The 20,173-nt window shown below is 40.6% G+C and overlaps 1 protein-coding gene across 2 annotated transcripts; it reads right to left on the bottom strand.

The window, feature by feature from the left end:
• Nucleotides 1–1,386: 1,386 nt before the first annotated feature.
• Nucleotides 1,387–8,443, bottom strand: LOC147327236 (uncharacterized). Of its 2 annotated transcripts, none has more exons than XM_086294876.1 (4): nucleotides 5,432–5,935; nucleotides 4,683–4,751; nucleotides 4,364–4,516; nucleotides 1,387–1,605 (listed from the first exon to the last, which is right to left on the bottom strand). In XM_086294876.1, the coding sequence occupies exons 1-4, from the start codon at nucleotides 5,906–5,908 to the stop codon at nucleotides 1,390–1,392; spliced, it is 915 nt and encodes a 304-aa protein (XP_086151002.1). In that variant the 5' UTR covers nucleotides 5,909–5,935; the 3' UTR covers nucleotides 1,387–1,389. The 2 variants fall into 2 exon arrangements, with proteins under 2 accessions (XP_086151002.1, XP_086151001.1); XM_086294875.1 differs by lacking the exon at nucleotides 1,387–1,605 and adding an exon at nucleotides 1,985–2,440 and having other exon boundaries at nucleotides 4,383–4,516; nucleotides 5,432–8,443.
• Between the last annotated feature and the right edge of the window lie 11,730 nt (nucleotides 8,444–20,173).

Raw genomic sequence — 20,173 nt, 5'->3', positions numbered from 1 at the left:
AAGAAAACACCCGTCAATAGAAAAAGCTGCAAAATCCTGCAAAATGTAACAGAAGTTGAATAAAACACAACGGAAATAGAAAAAAATGCAACAGGGCTGAAAAACTGAACAAACAACAAACACAAATTACAACAGAAATAATAACGAGAGCTATCTTTCTATTAAAAATAAAATAAAGTAGAAAAAAAACATTCTCATCCTAAAACTTGGTGACAAAGTGGAACATGGTAAGGAAACACTCACTTAAGTGCTGTCATTACTCAAAGGTTCCTGATAATCATGCATGAAGTGATTTCTGGAGGGGAATGAAACTTAACTGAACTGCTCCCTGTGACATTTTGACCTGTCAAACGCAGGCGTAACTCCTGTTATTCATTGTTGTATTGCAGGTCTGCTGTGCACGACGTCTGTGAATCTGAGTAATTTGGTACAGATGAAGGAATAAGACTGCTCAGATGCTTTGGGTGTCACGTAATGATCCCTCAGGTTTGGGTGTCTTTGGTGCCCGTTGATTTCAATCTACCTGCACATTGAACAGAAATCCTGCCATGACAGAACACACTAATGCCTTTTCAAGGGAGAACCGATCCGAATCTGAGCTGTCAGCCCCAAGTTCTCTGCAGTCATCAAATCAAGCATAATCTGGTTTGAACAGGCTCCCTGCCTCACTGCAAAAGCCTTTTTACCAGCTGCTGTTTGACAAATTGCAAAGCCTCTGAAGAGACTTTAGAAAGGGGGAAAAAGGATACGAAGAAAAAGCTGAACAAAAAGCTATCCATGCACTGTTTAACATTTCACTTGGAGCTTATTGACTGTATTCTATCTGTGGATTGCATTATAGCTTCTCTGAGAGCTTTGCTCCCTGAAGATTTTATGATCTGTGAACACTGAGTCTCTCTTGTGGCTGTAAACCAGTCTGCTCAGCATGGCACTGCATGGCAGAGTTTCTCTCCATTTTTTTGGAATCACCTTTGCTCAGCTGTGCTCCTAACTGATCTCCTGAGTTTGGCTGTATTGGCATTGAATTTGTTGGCTTTTTCAAAAGGTACAAATCAAATATTGTTTATAGACCTGCCCCCTTTTTTATCTACAAAATACAACATTAAGTCTTGAACTGTGCTGTTGTTCTTCTTTTTTTAAAAACATTTTATAGCCTTCCAGTGTTCTAAAAATTAAAAACACAAATATAAGATTATGTAGAATTTTTAATATACAAATACTTAACACTGGAAAATACTAAAACTGTTAACTATAGTACAGAACTTAACAAAATGTCATAAAAAATTATAAATACTGATAAAAAGAATGAATTTTGTTTCCTAAGTTATAAAATACAATCTGTCACATTTTAGAACAAAGTGAACAAAGGAACTTTATATTTTCCTTAAATTATTCGCACTGATATTTTTGAATATGTACAATATGCTTTCCCTGAATTTTAACAGTAACTTTGATTGCTGCCTCCTCCAGTTCCTTATCAAAGAGACTCCACAGGCCAGTTTGAATGAACAGGCTCTTTCCATCCTCCAGCAACACCTCCAGCTGGTTTGGCATTTCTGCCGTGGCCACACCAATGAGGATGTCAGCTCTCTCCTCGACTTTTGTCTGTTGACACAGCATAGGCACACATTTAGCCCAGAAAACGTTGTTTTTTTTTATTATCCAACAAGAAAAAAGAAAACCTATGGTCATCACGTGGTTTCACTAAGTCACCAAGACACATACATACACACATTATGTCTTGATGCATGCTGAATCATCCAGGTAAGTCAATTCCAAAATGGTTAATCATGTTCACCTGGAGAAACAAAAAAAAAAAAAAAAAAACCCTACTCGCCCCTGCGGGCGGTCAATCCTTCAAGCTCGGGTCCTCTACCAGAGGCCTGGGAGCTTGAGGGTTCTGCGCAATATCTTAGTGGTGCGCAGTCCTGGGAACAGCTAACCAACCGGACATAGTGGTGCGGGATCTCTGTCCAGAAGTAGGGTTGCCAACCGTCCCTTAAAATACGGAATCGTCCCGTATTTCGAAACAAAAGTACACGTCCCGTATTGAGCTAATAAGGGACGCACTTTGTCCCGTAATACAGTGAGAATCAAAAGTAGTCTATAAATGTTAATGGAATTAACGCTTTGTTTGAAAACATAATTCCCAGCCCCTCTCCTGCTTTGTGACCAATGAGCTGACAGCACACTTATTCAATTCAATTCAATTTTATTTATATAGCGCCAAATCACAACAAAAGTCGCCTCAAGGCGCTTCATAGATACAGAGAAAAACCCAACAATCATATGACCCCCTATGAGCAAGCACTTTGGCGACAGTGGGAAGGAAAAACTCCCTTTTAACAGGAAGAAACCTCCGGCAGAACCAGGCTCAGGGAGGGGCGGCCATCTGCTGCGACCGGTTGGGGTGAGAGAAGGAAGACAGGATAAAGACATGCTGTGGAAGAGAGACAGAGGTTAATAACAGATATGATTCAATGCAGAGAGGTCTATTAATACATAGTGAGTGAGAAAGGTGACTGGAAAGGAAAAACTTATGACAATTCGAGTATGACAATTCAGATTACCGCTCATCTCACTGGTCGAGGAAAGGTCGCTTGCGGAGAAAATACCGGAAGACAACAGATGACCACAACAAGAAGCATGGCCAACAGGGAAACAAACACCGACACTGCGGTGCAAGTCTCGGACGACAGTACACCTAAAGCTGGGCAGACACTGTGCAATTTTTTTCAGTCACGTTATTCAGCTCCTGCTCAAACTGCACGATTGACTCGCAGGGGTTAGAAGTTGGTAGGTCACGATGCAGGGTCTCACACTATACCGCCCGATGCTCTGATGCGACCTGAGTGCTCACACTGTGCGTCCATAAAATGAAGGTTATAACAGAAAATCTGTCGCTCGCTCTCTCTGTCTTTCACTCACACAGACACACCACCACCATCAACTTTGCTAAATTGCTAATGAAAAACATGATCAGGCAGCTGTGATTGAGCAGCAGTGTAAATCCAACTATTTCCACGGTTGTTGTGGTCGTGATAATTTTGTGATGCCACATCGAAAAGGCTCGGATGAGCTTTCCAAAGTTCTACAAGTTGTGCCTCCATCGCTTGTGTCCAGATCACACGCTGCACAGCTGTGCTGCTCCGTCTTTTTCACCGACGTTTACGTGTTTGCGCGTGAGCAGTGTGAGCGCCTGTGGTGACACCCTCACGAGCGATTGATGATCGGGAGCTGCTCGAGGTGTTAATCGCTTCTCGTTACCCCACGTATACTACACGACGCACGATGAAGGCCAAAATCGGTCCGATCACCAAATCGGTCGCACGACTCAAAAATCGGCTCAAAATAGGCCTAAAACCGCACAGTGTGAGCCCAGCATTAGCGCAGCAATGTTTGTTTCCCCCAGAGAAAGGGAAGAATGGGAAAAGGAAAACACCTGGCTGGAAAAAGTTAATATGGGCATGTGCAGTGAATATCAGCGCTATGTGGCCAGAAGTGTGATAATATAACTTATTTAGTGTAATAAACAACTGCAAGGATAGATGATTACAACAAATAGATGACTAATACATAAAAGTAAAACATAGATGAATAATGATGATGAGTTATGATGCGTATTCATGGGAACAAGCGGGTTTACAAACAGGAGCAGCTGATTAGCTTTAGAAAAGCTGAAATAATACCTCAACTGAAGCCAATTGTACTAAATGCACTAAATGTGCACTGTTACAAGAATATTTTTCCTTCTATTGTTTTCTATAATTTTAAGTTAAGCAGGACAGAGTTCTTTTAAAGAAAGATTTACTTATATTCTCAAAAGTTAAGCATGACAGGCTTCTGTTTAAGAAAGAGACCTGTTTTATTGTGTTAATGTCATTTTGAGCTAAAAATAAATGGCTAAATGATCATTTGTTTCACATGTGTTCATATCACAAAGAATAGAATATGCATCTACTTAAATCAACTTCAAGTCAAATGGTTAAAAAAATAATTTCACACACAAAAAAAGAGCTAGAAAATTCACCAAACTGGGAAGGGTGAAGACAACTGGGTCGCCCGGCCCTGGCCACGAGGTGTCCCTTATTTATTTTTCAGGGAGTTGGCAACCCTATCCAGAAGAGATCTCTGTCCAGAAGAGCGCAGTCCTAGGAACAGCTAAGATACTGCGCAGGACCCACAAGCTCCCAGGCCTCTGGTAGAGGACCCGAGCTTGAAGGATTGACCGCCCGCAGGGGCGAGGGGGGAACTTTTCTATCTATCTATATGTAGTGTTTGTGTGTGTGTGTGTGTAAGATAATATAATATATAATGTTATGTCAAATTTGAAAACATAGTTTTAAACATTTGTTGATAAGACAAACAAAGCTTCTTCATACCTCAATCTGTGTAAAGGCTGTACGCCATATGAGGACTGTCTCTGCTTAACGTGAGAGAGGCTGATGTGGTCTCCCACGTTGAAGTTGTTAGCAGCTGCCTCCCTCCAGAGGCAGATTGTCATGGTAAAACCATCCTGAAATCACAAACATGACAGAATTAAAGATTCATTAATTAAATAACAACAAGTCCAGTAACTAGAAAAAAAAAAGCTCACAGCCTCATACATTCTGTACCAGCAATGTCACATTTGTCACATTAGTTTAACCATTTTCAATATAAAACTTAAATTGCACCATTACCTCCTTCAGCTGGAGGTTTTTAAGGGGAACATGTTGTTTTCCCAACAGCACCTTCTTTACAGCAGAAAACTGAAAAGAAAATTGAAATTTAATGTCAGTAATAGTCAGTGTAGTTATCTGTGATAGGATTTTATTTCTTCAGTAATCTGTTTAGATTATGTTATGGTTGTTGTTAAGTATTCTGCACATGCCATTTATCTTATCAGAAGCAGTTTTATCTGTATCGGTTATTAGGATGTTTTTCATATACTGTGATTATGAAACAGGTTGTAGGAAATCCTTCTGTAAACAATACATTTTGCAACTTAAATGAAAAGTTTGCCAGTTTCAGGTATACAAAATCTATTTGTTTTCCATTATGCCCAATTCAGGGTACTTTTTGACCATTTCTGTTGTATCTGCTTTTATTTTTATTATAAAGGATATATTTAGATGAAGCCTTGTGTGAATTTATATACAGCAGTGTATAAAATAATTATTCTGTTTGTTTTTATTATCAAGTAGAGACTGTTCATTAAAATCTAGCCCTTACAACACAAATGTACGCAGGCACAATGCAAACTGGCTGCAAAAATATCAGAAATGGTCTGAGGTAAATATTTTTTAAAAATTGTGCTTAACAATCTTAACAGAATTTAGTCTCTGCTTGACAGCAAAAACCAAAATTTTAACTGTAAAAAATACTGGCAATAATGGGTTATTTGGAAACCTAAATCCATGTAAATTCTGATGGAACCACAAGTACTTACCTCCACCACCTCCCCTTGAACTGTCATGAGTCCCTCATGTGTGGAGCTCATCTTGAGTGGGGTGAGAGGAACAAGAGGATGCAGAAGATCCTCTGCTTCTTTTACAAGACCTTCCCTCACACTTAGGGTCGGTGCCCTAAAAAAATAAAAAAAAATAAAAAATTGTGTCCTGGCTGTGATACTGATGTTGTAAGGGGGGCCTGTGCCACTGAGTTCATGGCCTCTCATAATGTATGACCCCCCGAGCTGGACTTTAGAGGCATATTCTTCAAACATTGTGATCTTTGTCACAGTCTGGCCATTGGTGATCGCCGCAATGGTGTTCTTCTTTGTCATTAGAGGTGTTGGTGTTCCATCTTTGAAGTCCCAGCTTGTGACCCTTAGCTGGTCACAGGACTTTAAAATTTTCATGTGCAGTGGGGGTGGCCGGGAATATGGCGTGTCAGGGCGGTTGTTCAGAAGCTTTGTCAAAGCCATTCTGAAAAAAAAAAGCAACACAAAAAATATTAAGGGGTTAATACATTTCTGTTATAGCAAGGGTCATATAATATGGTAACACGTGTAGCTTTTGTGCAGTCTTTTTACTTTCTGATGTCAAACAAAACTCATAAATACCTTTCTGAGGTTCCTGCTTAAAAATGACAGGCCAAAAACACAGGCCTGTCTAAAAGTATTTTTTGATATTATACAATGTTGGTTTTAAAATAAAGCTAACAGTTCTAAGACTTCATTGAATTAATCCAAATATTACAGCAGAGACAAGTTGGTGAAAGTAACTTGGGACTGAACTCAAACTCAATATTTTTCTCACCAAACTGTTATTCATTTATTTTTTGTATTTTCTAGCATATAATCTCCTTTGACAATAAACATGAAATCCTCATATGAAGATTATCTGTGCAAAGATTGATGCTGCTGAAGTGAAACAGTGAAATTACAGTTCTATTCACAATTTGGTCTGTGGCTTTGAACTTGTAAAGAGCAGAGATAATGTAACTTTATTGAAATGCCTAAATTGTTTGTTGTTTCAGTATACTTTGAACCCCACCCCACACACACATTAATAATGGATTGGATTTATATAGTGCTTTTCAAGGCACCCAAAGCGCTTTACAATGCCACAATTCATTCACTCTCACATTCACACACTGGTGGAGGCAGCTACAGTTGTAGCCACAGCTGCCCTGGGGCAGACTGACAGAAGCGAGGCTGCCATATCGCGCCATCGGCCCCTCTGGCCAACACCAGTAGGCGGTAGGGTCAAGTGTCTTGCTGTTCATTGAAAGGGTGTTGTTTAGGGTCTGTTAAAAACACATTATGTAGTTGCATCACCAGACCAATGAAATGGTGAAAGCTTGTTAGCATTATTGGAGTTTTGGCTACGTGAGCTTACAACCTCGTAAAATCTGTTGGAATTATGTACAGACAGAAAGTTTTCAATTCATATAAAAATATATGTCAAAGTTAGTATGACTTGTAAATGTAAAGCCTGCTTTACATTTCTCAATAACTTTATCCCTTCATGGTGTTGTTGCTCCCAATATTCTCTTAGACAACCTCTGAGGCCGTCACAGAGCAGCTGTATTTGTACTGACATTAGATTACACACACGTGCACTCTATTTACTCATTAGCACTCATCAGGCAATGTCTGTGGGCAACTGACTGCACTCAGACCAAAGCGGGCTGAATAATTACGCACACCCCACTTTGCAGTCATTTATTTGTAAAAACTGTTTGGAATCATGTATGATTTTCGTTCCACTTCTCACGTGTACACCACTTTGTGTTGGTCTTTCACGTGGAATTCCAATAAAATTGATTCATGTTTGTGGCTGTAATGTGACAAAATGTGGGAAAGTTCAAGGGGGCCGAATACTTTTGCAAGCCACTGTATACAAGATGAGGATGTTTAATAAAAAAATTAAAGATTAAGGACATAAATGTACTTAACATGAATCAAATACAGGAATTGCTGTTAGCTAAAGTCAGCGAGCAGCAGCAACATTCTGAGAAAATCATGACTTAGCACTAATATCCTTAGCTATGCTCATTTTTTTCCAAGTCATATAAATTATTCAAAGCACTTGAACCATTTTTTTAAAGTAATACTGAGAAGTCGAACTTTGAGGTGGATCCACCTTTTTTACACCACCACGTCGTGCCGACATGTATACTCAGCACAGTGATGCATTTAGGCTACGTTCACACTGCAGGTCTTAATGCTCAATTCTGATATTTTGATCAAATCTGATTTTTTTGTCTTCTTGTTCACACTACAAATAAAATGTGACAGCAAATGCGCTCCCGTGTGAACCCTCAAAGCGGCCCGCATTCGCAAAACAAGACGTCACACACAACGCGCTCTGTTTAGACCAATGACTGTAGAAAACAGTATGGTTTGACTGATGGCCCTTAATATAAAGACTTGTTTCGGACTTTACGTTTCCCAATTTTTGCTTTAAGTTATTTACATAATGTAAATGACAAAATAATTATCCTTATTGCTGTTTTAGAGAGCATCGGTGCTTCAAATGATAGTTGCAGATTTCTGTCAGAATCTGCAGATTATACATTATAAATAAAAATGTTCACGTTTCTCCAACGTTGTCTTCCAAACAGTTTCACTAACATCTACACTGGATGGCCAGGTAGTGTTCGCGATGTCTTATTGGGCGCTTCTCCAGCGCTGATAATTGGCATCTGTCTTGTGTCAGTGACGTAAAAGACTGATTTAATGCGACATGACCGTTCAAACAGCAGTCGCTTTCTAAAACATCAGATATGTATCGGATTCAGTACCACATACGAAAGTGACCCAGATCGGATTTGAAAATATTGCATTTGTGCTGTTCACACTGTCATGCCATGATCGGATAAGTGTCGCATAGGGTCAAAAAAGTCGTATTTGATGCGCTTTCACGTGCAGTGTTTTCCGAGCCTACCGAGCCTGAGGACAACTCAGGCTACTCCCCACCCGCGGAGTAGTTACGGGCGCAGAGGCTAGCGGAGCCTCAGCTGGCCTGGAAACTGGAGCAGGGACAAACTGGGCCCTGCTGGGCCGCCGCCGCCCCCCCCCCCCTCACCCGAGGAACAGATACAGGTGCAGGAGACTGCTGGACTACAGCCGCCCTGGGCGGAGGAGCACAGGAAGGCAAAGGAGCAGGCTCAATGAAAACCGGACCATCAAAAATAGGTGACGACCCTTTCCCACCACGTTTAACAGTCTGTGTAGTCTTAGGTTTAGCAGTGTTCACAGTCTCAGAAAAAAACAGACTCGGCAAACTTGGGTTTTAGCTTGTTCCCACCCCAACGAGCAGACCTCGAACTAAAAATCCCAGACGAATGCTTATTGTGATGAACTAGCGTGGGAGGATTCAAACCAAAACTGGCCTCCCAATCCAAATCCTCGTCGAGAAAAGAAATCCCGAAAGTGTCTGAGGTAAGTTCATAGTCTTTACTGTTTAACAGCTCAGGTGGAGTGTGGAAAGTGTAGTCCTTTTGACTCACCACCGGAGGTTGCTCAGACATGTCCATATGACGGTGACGTGAGCGCCGTTTCCTTTGAGCAGAGGTAGCTGGCGGCGTGAGCAACTGAACCTCCGGTGCACAGAACGGTGACGCTGAGGATGAAGCGTGAGCGCCTGAAGCCACGCGGAGGACTCCCAACTGAAGCGGCCGCATCTTGAGTGCCAGCGGAGCAACAGGTGGAGACTTCCGGCAGCTCCGGGGACCGCCGAGAGCCAGCCGAGTGCCATGGAAAATGCGCCCGATGTCAGGGGTGAGCCATGGCTTCCAGCGGAGTTCCTCCTCCAGCTGGGCAAAGGCTGCTCGGCGTCACTCCTGAAGTTCAATGTCTGCTGGGTCCATAGTATGGTCGCGATCTTCTGTTATGAGCGGCTGTGTGCAGACAGGAATAGGACTAGTGATGTGTCCTGTGTGTCGAAGCTTCGAATCGCGCATCGGGTAATCGCGGGGGCGTTTTTCTGAAGCGCGTATCGAGGCTTGCGTTGATTACGTATGCAGTGACGTTCGAGGCCTCGCGGGCAGTCCGTACCACATGACTGATTCGGGAACTGGTTCACCGGTTTGCGCCAGATTCGAAATAAAATGGGCAGCAAAACACAGCTGATTCCCTCATCACATCGTGTTGTGGAATTGGATTACGTACGTGTTACATAGCTACTGGAGTACTGGACACAAATTTCTTTATCCAAACTTGTATAAACTTGCTGTGGTTTTTCTTGCAACCCCTGCTTCATCTGTGCCCTGTGAGAGGATATTTTCAAAAGCAGGAGAAATCCTCTCAAAAAAGAGGAACCGTCTTAAGCCCAGCACTGTGGGAAAGCTGCTATTTTTGAATAAAAACAAATGAAAACTTTTCCCTAGTGTCATGAGCACTGTTATACAAGCACATTCACATCACAACTCCCTCCCTTTTTGTTTCCATGTACATTCCTGTGTTAAGCTGCCAATTTATTATACACAAATATTAAATTAATATAATATAAAATTAGTATAATATTAAATATAACTAATATTTAGAGTTCAGTTATTGGTGTCATGAACAATAGTAATTCCTTTATTCATTCAACTTGAAGTGCCACACACTAGTTTGTGTCATTATTGAGATGTACATAAGAATGATTACGCAGTTACACAATCATCCCAAAAACTGTGTACTGATAGTTTCCACTTTCTCTTTTGTATCAGACATACTGAGACAATATTCAGGATAAATAACCATGAAAAACAATTTATTTATTCGGTTTAGCGGTTTACACATCACATCATTATAATCATTGAGCCCGTTTCACTTGAATTGTCCACTTGATGGCGCAGTAGAGCAAATGAATCATCACAATGCTTCGAACCATGAGTCGACCAGTTGGATGGGAAGCTTCAGTTCATCATGAGGCTTCATCTCACCATCACTAAATAGGACCCAAGGTGCAGACTCCGGAGACAGATATGAACTCAAAACAGCTTTAATGTTAAACTCAAATATAACATAACTGGAAAATATCAAAATACCCTTACACCAGAGGACTGACAGAACACACAGCTAGGTAAACGGTAGATCACGACACAGACACAAAGAAACACAGGGCTTAAATACACTGAGGGAGCAATCAGGGAATGGGTAACAGGAGGGAAACACAGCTGGGGCAAATCAGGCCTAATGAGACAAGGGGAAGCGAAACCACATACATTAACCTCAGACAAGGACCTTCAAAATAAAAAAGGAAACATGACACAGACTGAACTAAAGACACAGACTCGCATGCACTGCAACAGAGGGAACAGAGATGTGGGACCAGGAAATTACAAAATAATATAATAAACTCAAAAACCCTGGGTCAACGACATAAGCAAAAATGACAATCATCAATATAAACCTGACACCGGCTCTAAGAGCCATTTCGTTCATGACCGACACATCACTAAGGAAAATGAACAAGAAGCTGTTCTGAAAATAATTTACCAGAACAGCTGTAAATAATCCCCCAAACTAAAAATTCTAATAATAAACAAAACCACTAAGGCACAGAAGCCTGGAACCATGACAGCAAGACTTAATAAAAGATTGTTTAACTTGGCTTGGTTACACAGATATGTGATTACCTGAAGAATAGTTTAAAAAGAACACACGCAAACACACACATATGGAATAAGTGCAATAGTTGACTCACCAACCCACAGAAGGAGAAGGAGGAACAGACGAGCCATTACTGTCATTCTGCTTGCAGTGAATGCTGTGCTGGGACCTTTTTAAACCTCTTCTCACTGTGCTGGTGGCCATGGAGCCACCAATCACAGAGAATAATTTTATCAACAAAACCCCATTGGCTGGAACGGTCTTCATGCAAATATGCAATATGGGTTTTTTTTATTAAGAAAAATGTTTTGCTTCTCATTAATTTCTTTTTTCAATTCAATTCAATTTTATTTATATAGCGCCAAATCACAACAAAAGTTGCCTCAAGGCGCTTCATAGATACAGAGAAAAACCCAACAATCATATGACCCCCTATGAGCAAGCACTTTGGCGACAGTGGGAAGGAAAAACTCCCTTTTAACAGGAAGAAACCTCCGGCAGAACCAGGCTCAGGGAGGGGCGGCCATCTGCTGCGACCGGTTGGGGTGAGAGAAGGAAGACAGGATAAAAGACATGCTGTGGAAGAGAGACAGAGGTTAATAACAGATATGATTCAATGCAGAGAGGTCTGTTAATACATAGTGAGTGAGAAAGGTGACTGGAAAGGAAAAACTCAATGCATCATGGGAATCCCCCGGCAGCCTACGTCTATTGCAGCATAACTAAGGGAGGATTCAGGATCACCTGGTCCAGCCCTAATTATATGCTTTAGCAAAAAGGAAAGTTTTAAGCCTAATCTTGAAAGTAGAGATAGTGTCTGTCTCCCGAATCCAAACTGGAAGCTGGTTCCACAGAAGAGGGGCCTGAAAACTTCTTCCATGTACTGACAAAGGGAAAGACCCTACAGTATAAGGAGAAGTTACTTTTTTAATACAGTTTGATCACAGCTGGACTGGCCATCAGGTGTACAGGGTGCACCGAAAAAGTGAACGTGTTGGATTTACTTAATTCAGTACTGTACATTGGTTGCACACAATTTTTTTTGCTTTGGGAGAAACGTAAACAACTGTGTTATATCGACACAACTTATTCATATTCATAAACCTGTGCATTTTGTGTTTATAAAACGTGATTGAAACATGTTTAGATGAAGCAAGTTAAGCTCTTGGAATATTTCAATCATTCACAATTTTGTCATTTTATTCCAACACTATTCAGTAACTTTTACCCAATTCTACTTGGTCACTTAAACACTGCATGTTGTCTTCATATTACATAATATTCAGCAAAGTCTAGATTTTGGTTAACATACAAAATTCAATGGATTTACAGGTTGCAGGAGGGCTGGGGCATAACGCAGAAGTTATAGGGTACACCCTGGTTAGGGTGCCAGTCTATCACATAATAGTGATTTCCGGCTCTTTTTAGAGATTTTCGGTTCGGCTCACTAAAAAGAGCCGGCTCTTTCGGCTCCGAACCGGCTCTTCAGATTGTTTTGTTGCTTTAATTAATTTATTATTAACAATAATATAAAATTATGCACAAAAGGAATTACTAACGTAAAAAAAGTGGTTTTATTTATATATGTTTATATATAAATATATGCGGTGTCACCTAGAGACAAAACACGTACAAACTCCAACACACATTTCTAGCATGAACTGAATTTCCAAAGCAAAGCTACTAGATCACTTAAATTACACAATTGAAAGCATGTGTGTATTGTTTGTGTATTTATACACAGGCACTCATATATATATTCAAATAATTTAAAAAAAAAGTTCATTTACCTGTTATTACCACACACCAAATCCGGTCGTTGGTACTTGCTGGCTTGTGTAGCCACAAGATAACAAAGGCTCAACACTGCGCCTAGCATCCTGGAGCACTTCTGTTGTCTTTTGTACGTGTTTTGAGTTTTTATGTGCTTCTGAGTTTTTACGTGCTTCGGAGTTTGTACGTGTTTTGGAGTTTTTACGTGTTTTGGAGTTTGTACATGCTTCAGAGTTCGTACGTGATTTGAAGTTTGTATGTGCTTTGTCTCTAGGGGCCACCGTAAATATACTTTTATTTATTCACTCCACATAAAATGTAATAAATAAATCATATAATACAAAAATCAAACTATTCACATTTCAACTTTTAACTATTTAAATTTTCAGCTTTTTCCTTTTACAAATTTAAAGTGAAAACAACACAAAACACTGCAAACCACAACACAATTAAATATAAATTATAATATGAAAACAAAAAGAACATGCATATTCTCTGCCATATGTACCTACATGAATAAACTTTTTGAATCCTTTATCATCTGCAACCGAAAATAGTTGTGGATGATTACTATACCTTTCTAATGTGATGTTGTTGTCCCTGGCTCTCTTTCTCTCTCTCTCCCTCTGGCTCTGTTCGTGTGCTACTGAGTGTAACTACCGCCCCTCCCCCCTCTGTATAAAGCACAAGGCTCGCGTGCAGAGTGAAGCGGAAAAAAAGTGCGAGAGAGAGAGAGGGTGAGAGAAGAAAAAAAAATACAACCCACGTGACGGCTCGCGATAAGGAGCCGGCTCGCGTCGTTCACGTCAAAGAGCCGGCTCTAAGAGCCATTTCGTTCGCATCACTACTGTGCAAGCCTTTTACCACAAACTTAGTCACTGCTCGTGACATTCGTCTATCATGGCCTGAAAGGAGACGCGACCGGTAGACTGCAGCAAGAACTGCTACCATCTGAGCCAGCCAGACTCTGTCTGTCTCTCTCATCATGGTCACCTAAATGCACAGTAATGGCAGGTTTTGTAATAAGGCAGATCGCGCTAACATAATATGCAATGTTAGTTGATTATTTACCTGCCGCATTAACGGGAGAGGACGTGCTGGGTTGAGATTCACGAATCCGGAGCGGAATTAAAAACATGACATTCATTTAAGGTCATTGCGTGTTTTGTGAGCAAATGCTTTTGCATATTCGTAGTGTTTCCTCCCTTAAATGAAATATCTACTTTCCCAGATAGCAAGGAAACATTGAAACAATGTTGAGTCAATATCAGGCTGTGTCATTGATTCAACGTTGAAGTGTGACGTTGACCTAACGTCACTCTTGCACCCTTTTTTAACGTTGAAACAACGTCAGGTTTTGATGTTGAATCAATGTTGAAACCTGACGTTGATTCAACGTTGTATTTTCTAATACTGTTGACATTGAAACAATGTCAGATTCTGATATTGAAACACTGTTGAGCTATGGTGTTGATTTTCCACCTCTTTCGCATATTTGCTTTTTATTAAAACAACAGTTAAATCATGACTGGAAATCTACCTTTCTTTATAGGTATTTTAACCAATACTAAACTACTGCATGTTTCCATCAATACTTCAACCACCTAAACACATAATTGTACTTATTCCTTAAATTGGACACCCTTTATAAAAAAAACCCAAATGTCTCACAATGTATCATGTCAATACTATTATCCTAAAATAAGAAAGCATTGCATGTGATGTAACAGAGAAAAAAAATAAACAAAAAAAGGTCAATAGGCATGTTTCGTTTGCTAAATACTTTATTAAAAGACAGTTTCCTATTTACGTTTATATGATTCACAGAAGTTTGTAATTTTTTGCATGATGTGCGTCCTGCACCACCCAAACAATCTGGGGCGTATCGGAGCCATTTCTGCACTGCTTGTGCAAAGACTAACTCGGACATAGAGTTTGCCCCTAACTGCTGCGTCAGGCTCCAATCAAGGCAAAGCGTCTCACCTATAGACACATTTTAAGAGATGGAATTAGCGTGTCTCATGTCTTAAATGTGTATGCAAGTGCTTGTGTGTTTAACCAACAGGCCGTTGTTATGTATTTAAATCACATCTGACAGCTACTACACTTTATAGTTACAAAGTGTACATAACCTTTATATACTTACCATTGCCTTATTTGCCTCTTGTGATTGAAGAGCTGGCTCTGCATTGTTTAGCTCCTCAATGTTGTGCAAGGGCAAATCCAGAGGCAGTACCCCAGCATCTACCGATTCATTGCAGCCGGTATTGCGGATGGCTCTGACCTCCTCACGGAGTTCGTTAACAGCTCTCGTCAGGTCTGACAGAAAAAGATACATTTTTTTTAAGTATTTAAGAATACAGACAACTTATCAAAAGTTTCCTTGTGTCACACACAGATATGTACAAAGACACTAGACAGTATTTTATTACCTGGTATTTTCACTCGAGGGGCCCGGGGAAACCATTTCTTTGTGGGCTGCTCATCCTCTGAGTCACTATATGTGTACAGGGGATTTGGTCTAAAGAAAAAAAAGTTGAAAACAGTCATAAGTAATTACAAATGTGCTTTTGGAATATTTTTTCCTAAAGTTACAGTTTGATTTATAACAACACACACAGGAAACGGAGATGTGCAAGAAGGTACAGTATACAAGGGATTTTTGAAGTGCACAAGTGTACACGGCTTTGCATTTATAAAAAAGTTTACAAGCTTCCACTTTTTGGACTATATTATGTGGTGATATTGCAGTATGCAAGCACCACAGATATGTATAAAAGACAAGATCATAAATTCTTAGCAATCAAAGATATGTTTGTGAAATAAAAAAAGTTTTGCTTGTGCTTTCTTTTATGACTGGTCTGAGTTTCAGCTTCGGACTGAAGGTCAGACATATCACAGTGTTCACTTAGATATTTCTGAAGACTGCGTTCTGCTTCGTGAAATGTGTCTGGAAGTACAAACACAATGTATGGCCAGACATAAATTAGGACACGAAAAACTTGTTATTGTTACATTTATACAACACCAATCCAGATGATACCCACCATGGCTTATTAGAAGTCGGACTGGTGCATAGGTGAGCCATGTTGCACCAGGATGAACTCTCCTCTTTACTGCGTCGTGGATCCTGAATGTGTCTCACGGAGGATATGGAGGCCATGACAATTTCTCCCCATTTATCCATGAACTAGGGACTATTTCTGTACCACCAGTGCTAAACTGCACAATGCACCAGTCTTTCATTTTTATCTTTTTTTAATTTGGAGTCCTTTTTTGCCCTGTCTAGGATAAACAGGAAACAGATAATTACAATATATTTCATAGTCACTACAAAACTTGATCTATTGATTGAACTAAATAATAAATAATAGCTTAAAATGTATATAGGCAACAATTACAAGCAAACCCGTATATGTAAGCATTTAAACACTGAAGATAATAAAATTAACAGTATTTTGTCTAAGTCTGCCATTGTAGGAATTCATGGCACCGAGACAAAAACTTGGCGCACAGTGTGGCGTCAAAATAGGCGCACACCTTTGACGCTGCGTTTTCTCCGTCTTCCTCGTCCACACGTAAATGCTAAACGCAGTTTACGTGTGGACAAAAGGTGCAAACGCAAGTTAGGTGAGCGTGCAGCGTAAAGTTTGAATTGAGTGCGAATCGAAGCGGGTGCTCTCCAATCATTAAAAGTAACAAAGTCATTGAACACCTTTATACAGTTACCTTTACGTTTATCAATCATATATCACAGATTTACAATTTTTTGTAGTACTATGCTAAAAAGCAACTACAGAGCGAAAGTCTGGGTCAAGCGCCGAGGCGACGGCAAGAACAAAGGAACCCTCGAAGCGTTAAAGCTAGCTTTGTAAGGGAATATAACGGAAAAGTATGAAACAAAAATGTTTTCTTTGTTGATAGACTTTGTTTGCAGTGCAATGTTGCCGGATTGTAAGATGAAAGTAGACGCAATTTCGGGCTCCCACATTTTATCCGAAACTTTACATTAACAAGTTTGTTTGTTTGTTTTTTACTGTTATTCAAATGCAACCGTGGAAATAACGAATAGAACAAAAGTCATTCATTCTTACCTTATACTAATCGTGGTGCAGGCCAGTGCAGCGCATGAACTGATGCCTTCTCCGGTCAATTCCGCTGAGAGTAAATCTAATGTCCCGCTCTACTGTACAAGACAATGGTTACCTGGAGGGATGTACCAATGTGATAGGGGTGCTGCGGAATAGTCCAAGTGGTAGCAGCTTTAATTTCCCGCTCAACCATAAATTGATGGTTTTTCAACGTGATTGTTGTCACCTTGTCAACTATAAATAGATCAACAATCAACGATGACAGAACAACAGTGAATCAATGTTATTTCAATGTCAGTGTCAGGTTTCATCAGTATTTCAATGTTGTTTCAACATTGGTTTTGTGTTGACATTTCAATCCTGACGATTCTGATGGTTCAGATGGAAAATCAACATCTGTTCAATGTCTCCTTGCTATCTGGGTTGCAAGTATTGCAAGTTGCCCTGTTGTCATCCGTTCTCGTAAAGTATAATCAAACTTTTGAGCATTTGAGCCACCATGTTTCCTGTCAGGTAAGCGACGCTCCGCAACGTGGTGACGTCATTCGGGGCGACTGGAATCGATAAGGGAATCGTTTGCAAAAATGGCACACAATTCCAAGGAATTGAAACAGTGGGAACCAGTTCTCAACAAGAACCGGGTTTCGATACCCATCCCTACCTACCTCAAAGCACACTGTGCGCTGTTGATCTTACGTGCTGCACAATAATGTTTAATATTTAGTATTTACTGTTATATTCCCATAGATCAGACCTTCCCAAAGTGTGGGGCCCGCCCCCTAGGGGGTGCGCAGAGCCATGGTGGGGGGGGGGGGAAACAATGCTTGGACACTGCTAGCAGGGGCACCTACAGAAACGCAAAGCAGGAGATGAAGCATAGCTGAATATGTTTCCAAACCAACTTCATTCTAAGCCAGAAACTAGAGAATATGGTAAAGCATATCTTCCCTTTGGCTTCACCTGCACAAGTGCCAAGGTAGGTCTCCTCAGCAGAATTGCTTTTTCCCTTCGTCGGGAGCAGCGCTGGGGTGTTTAAATCACGGACAAACAGTATCCCATATTCGTGATTTTTAGTTCACAAACACTTGTTGTAATGACTAACTATTCCTGACATTTTGGAGATATACATACTATACTATACTTTATACAGTAAAGTTACAGTTGGATACAAATAATATCAGGCTGATCCTGCCACGATTTGTTCCCCCAATTCAAATCACGGACAAACAGTATCCCACAGTTGTTTATGTTTTTAAACCTATTTTGCACAGAGAGGCATTTTTTGAAAAATGTATTGATAACAATGTTGAATATTATTACAGAGGAAAAAAAACAACTACACGTAAATTAATCACATCGTGACGCCTCTGCCTTTGTAAATGGAGGGACAGTAACTGCGTGTAAAACCTGCATAGTCAGATTAACAGTATTTCGTCTCTATCTACCATTCTGCAATTCATCTCATGTAAACAACGTGGCGCACAGCGTGACGTGAAAAAAGGCACATACCTTTGATGTTGCGTGACGAACTCTGTATTCCTCGTCCACACGTAAACGCAAAAAAAGAAGTTTTAAAAGAATCTCAGTTTTGGTGATTCGAAACGCCGTTTACATGTGGACGAAACGGCTGCGTTTTCAAAAATACCCATGTAGGTGCATAAATTAGTTGGTAGTTTATTTTCTTACTACCTGTAATTTATTGCTGATTACTTGTATTTGCTTAATTGTTTACTAAATGTTTGAGGTGTGAAATAAACCGCAATGGGGCAAAATATGGGTGTGTGTGGTTGGAGGATGTGTTAGTGCGTGTGCGTGCACGCGGGGGAGCGTGAACATTTTTCTTGTAAAACAAAAGGGGGCCCAGCAAAAAAAGTTTGGGAACCACTGCCATTTTTCTTTCTCAACAGGTGATCCATGTGATTGATATATGTATTTTTTTTTGTCTGCTTATTTTGTTGGTTTTTGTTTTTTGCCCTTTATCACCATTCCTCTTCCCCGCTATTTTTCTTTCCCTCTTTCTTTCTCCCCTTTCTTTTCCCCAGTAAAGTCTGTCCCGTATTTAGCAAGTGAAAATAAAATAAAATAAACAATAAAAGGTGAATCAAATAGACCATTACGGCAAGGCTGGGATGGTCCATTCGGTAAAGTAAATCCGTTGGGCAGCTTTCTTCACCTTCAGACAATAACTCTGATGGCAAAAGAGCCAAACGGGACAGGCAATATGATATATTTAACTGAGAATTTTTTATTGTAACAAACAACGATTTATACAGGAAAATAATAACTATTAACAAGGTTGCTCAAACTTTTGCATCCCACTCTAATCCCAACAACAGTGTCCTGAAGGGGGTTTATACTGTAAGGTAGGGCTGCCACGACTTGTCGACTAGTCACGATTACGTCAACTATCAAATCAAATGGTAAATGGTCTGTATTTGTATAGCGCTTTACTAGTCCCTAAGGACCCCAAAGCGCTTTACACATCCAGTCATCCACACATTCACACACTGGGGATGGCAAGCTACATTGTAGCCACAGCCACCCTGGGGCACACTGACAGAGGCGAGGCTGCCGGACACTGGCGCCACCGGGCCCTCTGACCACCACCAGTAGGCAATGGGTGAAGTGTCTCGCCTAAGGACACAACGGCCGAGACTGTCCAAGCCGGGGCTCGAACCAGCAACCTTCCGATTACAAGGCAAACTCCCAACTCTTGAGCCACGAAATCAAATCCTTCAAAGGCTGCATTTGTAGGCCGATTGCGGTACAGCGACTCGACGAAGGCTGTCCAAATTCAAAGACTCCTCCAAATGCGGCCGACAAACGTGTCCTTCATTTCCAGATTTGAAGGATGGGTCGGGTGTATCCTTCGCTGCCCAACCTATCCCAGGATTCATAGTGTGGCCCAGCCAATTCCAGTTTCCAACAATGGCAGCAGCTTCTTAGTTTTAATATTACCTTTATTACTCCTTCTGAAGCTCAATAAGGATAAAACTAAAATCCTCCTTATTGGCACCAAATCCAACCTTTTGAAGGCAAACCACTTCTGACTCACCATCGATAACTCCACAGTTTTCCCTTCTCCTCAGGTTAAGAGCCTTGGTGTCATCCTAGACTGTTCACTTTCCTATAAATCTCACATCAATAATCTCACCTGTTCTGCCTATTTCCATCTACGCAACATTAACAGATTTCGTCCTTCTCTTGTCACCCAGTCTACATCCATTCTTGCCCAGTCTTGTTACTTCCCGCATTGACTACTGCAACTCTCTCTTGCATG

The sequence above is a fragment of the Aulonocara sp. 'chitande type north' Nkhata Bay genome, linkage group LG6, assembly GCF_057382095.1.
Source record: "Aulonocara sp. 'chitande type north' Nkhata Bay isolate Kocher_YH1m ecotype deep benthic linkage group LG6, A_spYH_male_GT1.1, whole genome shotgun sequence".
Lineage (NCBI taxonomy): Eukaryota > Metazoa > Chordata > Actinopteri > Cichliformes > Cichlidae > Aulonocara > Aulonocara sp. 'chitande type north' Nkhata Bay.
The sequence above is the reverse complement of the archived record's forward strand: the minus strand, read 5'-3'. Positions and strand labels throughout refer to the sequence as shown.

Bases quoted from the DNA above. Each gene is read 5' to 3' on its own strand.
- LOC147327236 (XM_086294875.1), bottom strand. From the start codon at position 5,908: ATGGCTTTGACAAAGCTTCTGAACAACCGCCCTGACACGCCATATTCC. The intron at 4,752-5,431 runs GTAAGTACTTGT...TTTTCTTTTCAG, and splicing joins TTCAAGGGGAGGTGGTGGAG to TTTTCTGCTGTAAAGAAGGT. The intron at 4,517-4,682 runs GTAATGGTGCAA...TTGTGATTTCAG, and splicing joins AAAACCTCCAGCTGAAGGAG to GATGGTTTTACCATGACAAT.